A 12,493-nucleotide genomic window follows, 5' to 3' on the forward strand; every position below is an offset into this window, starting at 1 on the left:
AGTTCATGGAGTAGGAATAAATAAATGACAGCATTAAATATATAATCATTGATTGCTCTTGGCCACCCTGCAATACAGTAGGAATATGCCTGAAAATAAAAATAAGCTGGGACCATTTTCCAAAAATCTAGTAATTAACAGAGAATTAGAAGTAGACATAACTCAGCTGCAGAGGCCAACAGCTAAGATTCTCTCTGCTACAGTGCATACACACCATGAATCAGGCAGGGCAAAAAATGGGAAGTTAACTCATTTCTTAGCTCTTATCAGCACCCTAATGGGGAGAGGGGAGGGGGATCTGAGTCACCCAACCAAACTTTGCTGTCGATGGAAGATTGATCCTGAAATCTCATTTTGTAACCAGGTAAGGATCTCACAACTCCGTAAAATCAGCATGTCTAGATATTGTTACCCCACAGTTTTTATGAAGTACCAGGTAAACTACTCACCATCAACTTTCTCATGAGTCTGAGTAGTGTTAACAGGGTTCTTGCCAGGCCATTTCTCTAGTTTCTCACGCTCTTTCTCTTCACTAGTCTTCATGTACTGAATTAGTGTTGATCTGTTATGGAAGATAAATAATATTCAACACATCTCTCTCTTAATACTTCTTTTTCATTTAAAACTCTCAATGCACATACAAATGGAAGGAAGATAATAGACAGATTGACATGCAGAAAAAAAGAAGAAAATATTTACCTTTCTATTATCTTGATTTCAGCAATTTTACCTGAATATTACAAAATTTAAAATTCAAACAATAAAAATATGAGTAAAATAAACATTAAAAAAACAATGCCAATCTATTATAAATAAAAGAAATAGGCCATTTCTGGAACTTCCGAGAAAATTTTTCCATTATCCAGAAAATTCTGGACAATTCCGAGGATGAGGGATTATTTTTCCGGCAACGAGTGCATAACCGTATATACCCGTGTATAGTTTCAGTTTTTAAGACCAAATTTTTAGGCACAAAATTGAGGGTCGACCTATACATGGGTAATAGTTTCGTTAGGATGAATCCGTGCATGATGGGAAGGGCTAGGAGCAACTTTTAGCTTTAGACATACAAACCCCACAGAAAAAAAGAAAAAAGAAATGGAGACACCAAAAAGGTAAAAAAAAATACTGTCTGACTTGAAACACTGTTGGTAGGGTCAGGTGGTTCTAATAGCATCCTGCCGGTAATCAAATTTATAACAGTGTCTCTAACCTCAATTACTGTAGTCTATCTGATGTAGGCAATATGAAGTAGAAAACACCAGTTAATGTGAGAAATTGGAAGAGAATAAACAAGAAAGATGCCATTGGGCTATTTTTGGGAGGGCTGAGGGAGAGATTACCGGCTGTTTGGTCTTTTTTGGAGGGAGTCACGCAAATATCCGTACTGGTATTTGTTTGGTGTCTTCTGTATTTTTAAAAATGAATACTTGTAAATTAAAAGTACTGTAACATTGTATTATATACAAACTTGTCATATTTCTGGAAAATAAGAAGCAAGACAAAAAGAAAATAAACACAATTTCAAAGTACAGTAATATTAGAGGCTGCTTAGGAAAGGCCGATGCAAAGGCAAAGCCTCCGAAACCAGGGCTCTGCCGTATCAGCTAGACGATACATGTTTTTTGAATCGTTTTCAGTTAAAAAACTGTTACATCACAAGTATATTTTACCTTAACTGTGCCCGAATGAATATATTCTCAGAAATAAATGGTAGTTTTGCTGAAACGTGATGTATTTCAATGTAAAATAGGATAAAATACATGACGAAAACAAAAGACCTTACCTAACCTTCCCATGTTCAAGAGATGTTACTAGTTTTTTTAATAATTTTCGGTTAAAATACTGTTATATTACAATGATATTCTATTCATACTGTGCTTGATATAATACATTCACGGAAATGTAATATTTTTGCTGAAATGACGTACGCATTACAGTGGAAAGTGGGATAAAATCATGACGAAAACAATTGACTTTCACTTTATTTCGTTGTTCAAAAGATGTTACCGTAATCGCTTTTTGAATGGTTTTCAATTAAAAAAACTGTTGTATTACAATAATATTCTATCCTAATTGACTTGAATAAATACTTAAATGGAAATATACAATATTTTTGCTGAAACTACCCGCGTTTCAGTGTAAAGTGCCGTAATAATAAATGGCAAACAATTTGCCTTCGGCACTCGGTGTTTCAAGCACAGCAACCCTCAGTTTATAGGACGTAGTGTGTATTAGTGAAGGTTTTCTGAAATGAGTTTTATATGTCATAAAATCTGGTGCTTTACTACCCAAACTTGTTGTTCCATTACCCTCAAAAACTTGGGTCGACCTATACACGAGGAATGTCATAAATTAATGATTTCTTGGACAAAATCAAGGGTCGACCTATACACGAGGTAGAATTATAAACGAGTACATACGGCTAATCTTGTTACCCACAAATCTGTCATTCCCGAACAGGGTTAAACTTAAAATTTACAGTGCAGTAATATCTCTCTTAGCCGGAATCCCTCAAACCCAGAAATCTCCAATAGCTGGAATTGAAATTTGCTCGGAAAATCATTCCCAAAGCCGTAATTTTCCAAAAAATTTACAGCTTTGGGAACAAATTTTCCGAGGTTGAAAATTTCTGACAATGTCTTGAATAGAAATTGAGGACATAATCTGGCCAGATGTCTTTCACACACCATCCTTAGTTGTATTTTTCACCTCATCACAAGTCAGCAATGTTGTTTACAGCATTCATAATGTTATATTTCCTCAAAAATCTCAGATTAATTGTTCATCCTCATTATCAATTGCAGCTGTAAGTTTTATCAATGTCCAGTGTAGACACCAGGCTTAAAGCTGGAAATCATACCTCAATCCATAGGCTGTGACAAGGAAGTTGTGTTCCTGGGCAGGTATTCAACCCTGATGTTAGGCGAAAGGTCATTAAGGTCAACAGGGTGGCTGGGAGCATTATCAAGAAGTAACAAGGCTTTTTGGCAATATTTTGTCAGGTACTACAGGCATCCCCTGCGTTAAGGAAGGGTTCCGTTCCCGGAAAATTGACCGTATCGCGAAATTCCGTAACACGAAACCTATTTTCCCATTGACTTCCATTATAAAACTGGAGATGCGTTCCTAAGGAATTTTTTTCGGCCCCAAAAAAGTAATTCAAGCACTTTTATTAATGAAAATAAACATTTATAAACACATACAATACAGTACATTAAATAATTTATGATATACAGTGGGGTATGCTATAACGAACGGATCCTACTACGAATATTCCTATAACGAACGGTTTTACTTATAAAATTGAGAATGCTATAACGAACGAAACTCCTACAACGAACATTTAAAAAAAAAAAAATTTTTTTTTTTTACTAATTTATTGTTTTTTGTTACAAATATTAATGATATTCTTTATTTCAGGGGTTTAGATGCATATTTATGCACTTTTTTACAATTTTATATTATATTTTTCAGTGTTAAGTGGTTGTATTTGGGGGCCTGGAACGGATTAATCCTATAACGAACGAATGCTATAACGAACAAGGTTCTAGAACCAATTAGATTCGTTATAGCATACCCCACTGTACCTTCTTAAAACACCAATTTAGGGGTTAATATTGCATTATACAGCTATGTGTATGTTTATTTGAATGCCCCGTCATAGGAGTCCATTTTCTCTCACTTCAGCACTCCTGAGTCGTCCGTTTTCTCTTAATCTTAAGAGTGCACCAGGGACTATTATTTTTTAGTAGTGACACAGAATTTGATATTGCAACTGGGGTTGCAATTGTTGAGGCAACTTAGGTATGTCTGATTACAGTTGGAATATTCAAGATCCATTGTGAGTGATGCTTAAAGCTTCAACTGTCTTTATGGTTGGTAAAACTTGTCAAGTCTGTCAGTCTGAATGGCCTTGTGTTTGTTAAAATTTACCCCAATTTTCGTAAGGGCGGATTTACGGGCCGTAACGCGAAATTATTGGTCATAATTTACAAATTCTGTAAGAGTGAAATTCCGTAACCCAGGCTTCCGTAACGCAGGGGATGCCTGTATACCTTTATACAGGGCAAAAGCAGTTAGTAAACCAATCTTGTTAGAGGATTCCAGTCATCCATGCTTTTGTTGTGGAGCACCATATCACTGGTAACCTGGATTTGGTGTATCCCATGAAAGCCCTGGGATTTTCCGAGTGGTACAAAAGCATGGGTTTTATCTTGAAATCATCTGCTGCATTAACCCCCTAACAGGAGCTTCACACACTTTTCCGAAGCCTTAAACCCAGGAGCTGTTTTCTCCTTGGTTGAAATACATGTTCTGGCAGGCATGTGCTTACAAAAGAAGCCTGTTTTGTCAACATTATACACTTGCTGTGGTGTATATCCATCAGCCTCAATGATTTCCTTTAGTTCAGCAGGATAATTTTTAGCAGCCTCAGCAACAGCACTAGCTGCTTTACCTACCATCTTGATGTTGCGTAGGTTTGAACGTTTCTTAAAACGCTCAAACCACCCTTTGCAAGCATTAAAGGGTTTTCATCAGAGCTACCACCTTCTTTCTGGCTTAAATCTGCATACAGACTCTTAGTCTTCTCCTCAATCACCATTGTGTTAATGGGCACATTTCTCTTGGTCTGGTTCTCTATCCATACACTGAGTAAGAATTACATTTTTATCATTACATCACTACAATGAAAATAAAGTATGGGCTGACAGAGGAGTAACAACTACAGTAAATCCTCGATAACTCGGCACATATGGGGCTCTAGCCTTGCCGAGTTATCCCAAATTCCGACTTATCAAGGCACCTCCTCCCCCCCTATAAAAATACGACAATAAAAAATTATCGACCCATATATGTGTACACGTAATTACTAAATGTAAAAAAGTAACACTTACAAGCACTGCACACAAAGAATGAAGCATCATAGACAGTGACACAGATGCATGGTAAGTGACACAGAGGCATGGAAGGTGACACAGGCGGTCAGATATGCTGAGATTTTCCCAGATAATTTTATATATCTCGGCATTTCCCGAGTTATACTATAACACATTCCGAGACCATATCCATGCCGAGTTATATGAAATTCCGAGTTATCGAGGGTTTACTGTAATATCACTAGCCTTAATTTTGTCTTTGTCATAATGGATTGTTCCAATAGTGGAGGTAGCAAGGCCCAAAGTTTTTGCAATGTAGCTCAGTTTTTCCCCCTGGTTAAACCTCCTTAAGTGTGCTCTTAGCACCACTGCTAGTAATTGCGCTTGATGGTCTCTTTCCACTCATCTTGAATGAGATTGCACAGTACAGTAAGTACTCATTTAACGTCATGGTTAAGTTCTTGAAAAACACAACGTTAACGGAAACAATGTTAGTGGAATCAATTTTCCCCACAAGAAATAGATAAAATACGCTAGTTATGTTCCCCAGCCTCCCTTTGCCCCATAAAATAACTACATATGCATAAATTCAATGGAATTTTTATAGAAAATATATATTATACAGTACATCCAAAACGATAAATAAACTAAATCATTTTGTATTGTACTCACTGATGAGCAGAGGTGGAGAGAGTGGCGAGTCACCGAGACCTGGAGGGGGGGCTCCCCTTCCCGATCTGACTGGGGTGCCCCCCCACAACACTAGCATCACTAACACAAAATGTCCGCTTGGAAGCCATTTCGATTGGTTACAGTACAGTACAGTCATGCGCCGGTTAACGTCCACCACACCCTGATGGAGACACGATGATCCTCCCCATACTGGCCAGATATTATGTGTTAAAGGAATATCCTTCCTTCCTTAGGCATTTGCCTCCAGGTGTAATGTTAACCTACATCTATTGAGGATAAAATCTTTCACCTACAAATTGACAATAACACATTTGCTGTAATCAGACATATCTAGTTGCCTCAACAATTGCAACCCCAGTTGCAATTGGGGTTGCAATTTCAAATTCTGTGTCATTACTAAGGAATAACGAAGTCTGGTGCACTGCACTCTAAGATTAAGAGAAAACGGACTCCTTTGACGGGGCACTTAAATAAAGAGAGACATAGCTACATGTTTTGTGGACTACCCACTTTACAGTATCCTTTTCATCGCTTTGTAATAAACCTAGCCATGCCTATGTGTGTTTATGATATTTAACACACACACACACACACACACACACACACACACATACATACATACATACATACATACATACATACATACATACATACATACATACATACATACATACATACATACATACATACATACATACATACATACATACATACATACATACATACATACATACATACTACATACATACATATATACATACATATATACATATATATATATATATATATATATATATATATATATATATATATATATATATTATATATATTTTTTTAGTGGGTCTAAATGGTCATAAAATGGGAAACTTGGGGTTGGGTGCCTAGAACCAATTAGAATAAATCCCATAGGGTTTATGTAATTTCGGACAACGTCCATTTCGGTTAACATCACGTTTCCAAGAATGTATCTAGGGCGTTAACCAGCACATGACTGTATTATAGCAAAAATACTTAAGTACGTACGAACGCTGTGGAAGCCTAACAAAAACTGGGGATGCTGTGACACTGCGAGAGCAAAGCACACCAAGATGAGAGAGGGTAATGCGCAAGACAAAGTAGTCTGTGTTGGGTGACAACATTATAACGAATCGGTTGGGACGTTGTCGGAATCATGGGTATCTAATGAGTAGCGACGCTATAACAAAACATCATTGTCAGGGGCAGCGTTAAACGAGGACTTGTACAATACCTTTAACAGAGTCCAGAAAAGAGAGGCAAAACTGAGAAATAGCTGGAGGTTCAAAAAGACCGAAAACGTTGTTGGTGTTGTTATGAGACCGCTGGTGCCTTTTTGCTACCACAGATGCATCCACATGAAATAAATTTTATAATTTGGGTAAAAATTTAGGTTCAAAATCTTTTTTTTTTTTTCAAAATTCCTAAAGGAGATCTTTTCTATATCGAGATTTTTTGGTCATAATTTAAAAATTCATGGGCATTTTTTTCTATAAAGAGATTTTTTAGTCATAGTTAAAAAATTCCATAAGGGAGAATTTCCATAACCTGAGTTTCCATAATGCGGGGATGCTTGTAATAAGAATAACACTAGGCAGGGACAAAATACTCAATAGTGATAAACATCTCCTATATCCCAAGACTTAATGTTTCTCAAGTGCTAATAATGACGATGATGCTCAGAGATTATACAATAAAACATTTATATCTTTGCATCATGCTAATTCATCTTTACAGTAGACATCCGCTCTTGTGACTTTTCTTATTCTATGGATACTTGCACATCACTGCTCTCGTGAGCTTCACTCAATAGTGGTGCTAGACCGCACAAGAAATTATCATAATGTTTACGGGTATTTTTTAAGCATTTCTAAAATTTGTATCTGATAGTAAGCCACACCTCCACTTTTGCCAAATTCTTAAGGAAGAACAGTATCACTTTACCTAAACCCTTTTTCCAATGAGACCTTGCCCTTGTCTACCAAGGTTTTACCATGAAACCCAGCCCTTGCCTCCCACTGTTTTCCAAATGAAGGAGAATTTTAAAATTTGTCCCCCCACAATTGGCAAAATATTAATGTACTATAATGGCTCTTAAGTACCATTTGCAGCCTTCTGGTGATGCTACAGCTAAAATGCAACAGAAAAATAAAAATAATGAACACAGAACTTTAAGATATGAATAAATAGCCATAAACAAACCTTGAGAAAGTGAACACACGGTCATATACCTCTCGCTCCTCTTGAGTGAGAGATAATTTGTGCTGTACAATCTTCTTCTCTGGGAGTTCCACCATCTTTTTGCCTGACTTCTGATCAACCTGCAATAAAGAGTTGGTGATAAGTTAGAGGACAAAAATTATATGGAAACAAGAAACATTATTCCAATTAGTGTTACAACTGAAATACCCGACACTAATCACATATAATTACAGGGGGATCTTGGTATACGAGAATTCTTTATACAAGAATTTGATAATACGAGGTTAAGGAATTTGCACCTTATATTCGTTATACAAGAAGCAAATACAGTTATATTCTGCTAAGTTTAGACTGTGATATTTTATAAGATACAAACTTTAAGCCTAAAACTACCTTCACCTTGGCTGGGAGAAGGGGGAGGTGAGGTGTTGACTTCTGGGCGGAGGTTACCAAGTGAGTAATCATCAGTCAAATAGGTGAGTTTAAGTTTTCTCTTACAAAATTTCACTGAATTGATTTGGCTGAATATAACTTACATTGCTGGAACTCTTGTAAGATATTGATTAATTCAAAATTATTGATTTAAAGCGACACCCGCAATTAAGGACAATGTATTAATTTAAAGAGAATCTTTCCTATTTTACTCAAATCAATCTGGCGCATCATATGAAAATACACACTATTTTAAATTTTGCGACTAATGTTTCCCGCCTGACATGTCTCTGGGCGAGCTACACTGCTGCCCGCTACCCTCCCATACCCTCACGTATCCTCAGTTCTCGCACTGACGCTCAAGTGAACGGACATATTGTGTGACACTACCTCCTCCTACCACGTGCATCAACCATCACCACTATGTACAAGAGGCCAGCTACTAAATCATTAACTACCCCAAAGACCAAGAAATCAAGGCAAGCAATTACACTGGAGCAGAAAATCAAGGTGCTGGATGCACTGCATCAAGGAAATGGGGTTTCCCACATGTCAGATGCATCCACAGCCACACCGCTAGACAGTGATGTGGATGATGAGCTGGTTGAGTTGGGATTGGCATCTTCAGAGGATGAATTGCCTAACTAAAGTTGAGTGAAAATCTATTTTTGATAGCATAAAGTAATTAGAAAATATGATGTATGCACACACAATTAATAATTAAGAGAAATATCAATAATATTAGGTTTTTTAACACTTACATTAGTAGAAAAGATGGCTGGGCACACGGGGATGGGCGGTTGGTTCCGAGGCAGAGGGCAGATTATTGGCCCTCACCTGTATCACTTGTATTAATTGTATCACTATCCACCACAGAGGCTTGCAGGGCCTCTTTGTCAAACCCCTCAAAGGCCATATAAGTCCTTATCCTCACTATAATTATCACTATCACTGACTTGGGCCAGCTGTGGTGGGTGGCGGGTGAAGAACTCGGTAATGTTTTGATGACTGGGCGACCTTGTGCGCACCATGCTCGCGCCGTTTACACAACATGGCGGATGGCGGGAGGTTTGGATCCAAAAATGGTGCGGCTCACCAGCCGCTCTCCGTGTAAAGGGGTACACGCACCGCGGAATGTGAGCATCCTGGGTTCCGGCAGGGCACCGCGTAAAAGTGGAAACGCGGAATGTGGGACCGCGTAAAGTGAGGGTTGACTGTAGTCCTTCCAAAACTCTCTGAGCATTTTCTCACCTTCAGTAGCAGCAACAGCCTGAGCAAAGGTCGTACGTAAATAATTCGCTTTAAAAGCAGCAATAGCACCTTGATCCATGGGTTGGATGATAGAGGTAGTGTTAGGTGGAATGTAGACTACCTTAACATCAGAGTGCAGGTCATCCAGGTGTGGTGGGTGTCCCGGAGCATTATCCAAAATTAACAAAATCTTGAATGCAATCCCTTGTTGCAGACAATACTCCTTGGCTCGTGGAATGAAACAACTCAGGAACCAATCCTCAAACAGTACTAGGGCCATCCATGCCTTCTTATTACTGCAATAAAACACTGGCAGTGTGTGCTTGCTGACATGTTTAAAAGCCCTGGGGTTCTCTGAATGCTATATCATGAAGGGCTTTATCTTGAAACCACCTATATTCCCCCCCAACAGAAGTGTGATTTGGTCCTTGAATGCCTTGAATCCCGGCATGCTTTTCTCCTCTTTGTGGTTGTATGTCCGTTCTGGCATGTGCTTACAGAATAATCCAGTTTCATCCACATTAAATATTTGCTCAAGCAAATAATTTCCCTCCAAGATGACACAATCTAGCACCCACAAGGCACTTGCCGCCTCTCCACTCACCTTTACACTGTGCAAACTAACGTTTCTTAAACCTTTGGAACCACCCATGACTTGCTGTGAAGTTTTAGTCGCACTCATCACCTGCCTGCTCTTTCAAGCTTTCGAAAAGGCTTCTTACCTTAGCCTGTATTGTTAGAAGGCTTAAGGGTACACGCTTTTGTATCCAATCTTCTGTCCATATCACAAGTAATTTTTCCATCTCATTACTAATTAATGAAAACAAATGAGCAATATTGTATCATAAAGAGTAGAAAAACAGTGAGACAACCCATGGCATGGTCACTTTTACCCCCATGGAGGATAGATTAACGCTTACAAGAATATAACTTGCATTGCTAGAGTTCTTGTAAGATAGCGATTAACTTGAGTTTAAACACCACCTACTTTGCACCACACACACACACACACACACACACACGAGTTACTGAATATGAGGCCTACATGACCTCACACAATATGGCAAGAGACCAGCCCAGGCCATCAGCTGCAAATTATAATAATTTGTATGTTAAGCAGGTCCCGGGGAGTAAAATTGATTACTCAGGACATGGGGTAAAACAGAACCAGGGAAGGGTAGGTTTAAATGTATACTACAGTGAACCCTCACTTTACGCGGTCAATTGAACCCACGGAGGCCCGCGTAAAGTGAACAACATAACATATGGGATTAATTGAAATAGAGACCGGGCCGACCCCCAAACTCCACTTTTTCAGACACAATACCTACGTTGTAGTAAAAATAACTTCTTAATTTTATGATGGTATGTACACACAATTAATAATTAAAGAGAAATATCAATAATATTAGGTTTTTTAACACTTACATTAGTAGAAAAGATGGCTGGGCACACGGGGATGGGGGGTTGGTTCCGAGGCAGAGGGCAGATTATTGGCCCTCACCTGTATCACTTGCATCAATTGTATCACTATCCACCACAGAGGCTTGCAGGGCCTCTTTGTCAAACCCCTCAAAGTCCATACAAGTCCATATCCTCACTATCATTATCACTATCATTGACTTGGGCCGGCTGTGGTGGGTGGCGGGTGAAGAACTCGGTAATGTTTTGATGACTGGGCGACCTTGTGTGCACCCTGCTTGCGCCGCTCTCCGCGTAAAAGTGTACACACACCGCGGAAAGTGAGCATTCCGTGTTCGGCAGGGTATCACGTAAACGCGTAAAGTGGGACCGCGTAAAGCGAGGGTTGACTGTATACAAACAGTAGGAGCGTTAGAAATAAAATAGACTTGCTGAGAGCAGTTTTATGTACAGAGAATGTAGACGTCATAGCAATCACCAAAACTTGGATGAATCGGGCGAGCAAGAACTTTTTATCCAAGTATCACATAGAAGGGCACAACCTATTTCACGAGGACAGGGAAGGTAGGAAGGGGGGGGGGGGGTCTCACTCTTTGTCAAGGATACATTAAAATGTTTTATTAATAATTAAATAAAGGGTGAATTGGAACCACGTCTGTATGGGTAGAAATTGTGGAAGGAAGAGAAAAACTAATTTACAGGCCCCCAATTCTTGGGAAAGCAGCAGCTCAGACCATATGGCAGGAAATGAGTAGGGCAGCAAAATACAAGAACCTGTGCATTATGGTGGATTTCAACTTCAGAAATATTGACTGGGACAACATTATAGGTGACTGAATCTGGAGACTTCCTAGATGCAGTAGAGGACAATTTTTTTTAAATAACTAATTACAGAATCTACTCGAGGTGACAATATGTTAGACCTGGTATTAACAAAGAAAATATTATTAGAGATATCACAATAAGGGAAGAACTAGGGAACAGTGATCACAGAGAAATCAGGTTCACACGGGGAACTGTCGTCAAGAAGCAAACCACCATTTCTTTCTTATCTTCTTATCTTTCGGTATTGTGATGAATATTTTGCCTGATGAGGAATTGTCGTTACTCCTGCACATTGGCACGAAGCACCAACTTGAACATTATATAAGGCCACAAGTCCAGTATTTATGTAGGTAACAAAACACATTCAACAGCTGGCTGGTTCCTGGTGTGCTTTTACTAATATGTGACGTCACAACCAATCACAGAGCTTTTCGCAGTCACGTGACTTTTTAGCATCTTTAACCCTTATTTTTTACCCTTTTTGGCACAATTTATTAAAAAATATAATTACCATAGTGAATTTAAGCATTTTTTTTTACCCATTGACCTGCCATCTTATGAAAAAATTATGACCAACTTGTCCATTAGCCACCCTACCCCCTAAACACCACACACACCCCGACATCACACACAAACACACCCTCCAACAAGGGAATTAAGACAGCAAGCATGAGGAGTGAAGGTCTTATTGTGTGGCACATCTGCGTGTGTGTGACTGCATGGTAGCGAGTTAAATATCAGCTGTTGAGGAGTGCTTGGCAACACTCATTTCC

The 12,493-nt window shown here is 38.8% G+C and overlaps 1 protein-coding gene across 2 annotated transcripts in view; it reads right to left on the reverse strand.

Moving 5' to 3' along the window:
* The window catches only part of LOC121855477 (transcription termination factor 2-like), a 151,112-nt gene that overhangs the window by 26,720 nt on the left and 111,899 nt on the right, over positions 1 to 12,493 (reverse strand). For both annotated transcript variants that reach the window (XM_042350446.1, XM_042350447.1), the window contains 2 exons: positions 7,791 to 7,909; positions 450 to 562 (listed from right to left, as the gene is read on the reverse strand). In XM_042350446.1, the coding sequence (XP_042206380.1) occupies positions 450 to 562; positions 7,791 to 7,909 (232 nt within the window). The remainder of the gene's footprint in view (positions 1 to 449; positions 563 to 7,790; positions 7,910 to 12,493) is intronic.

This window comes from Homarus americanus, unplaced genomic scaffold, assembly GCF_018991925.1.
Source record: "Homarus americanus isolate GMGI-L3 unplaced genomic scaffold, GMGI_Hamer_2.0 scaffold48406, whole genome shotgun sequence".
NCBI classification, from domain to species: Eukaryota; Metazoa; Arthropoda; class Malacostraca; order Decapoda; family Nephropidae; genus Homarus; species Homarus americanus.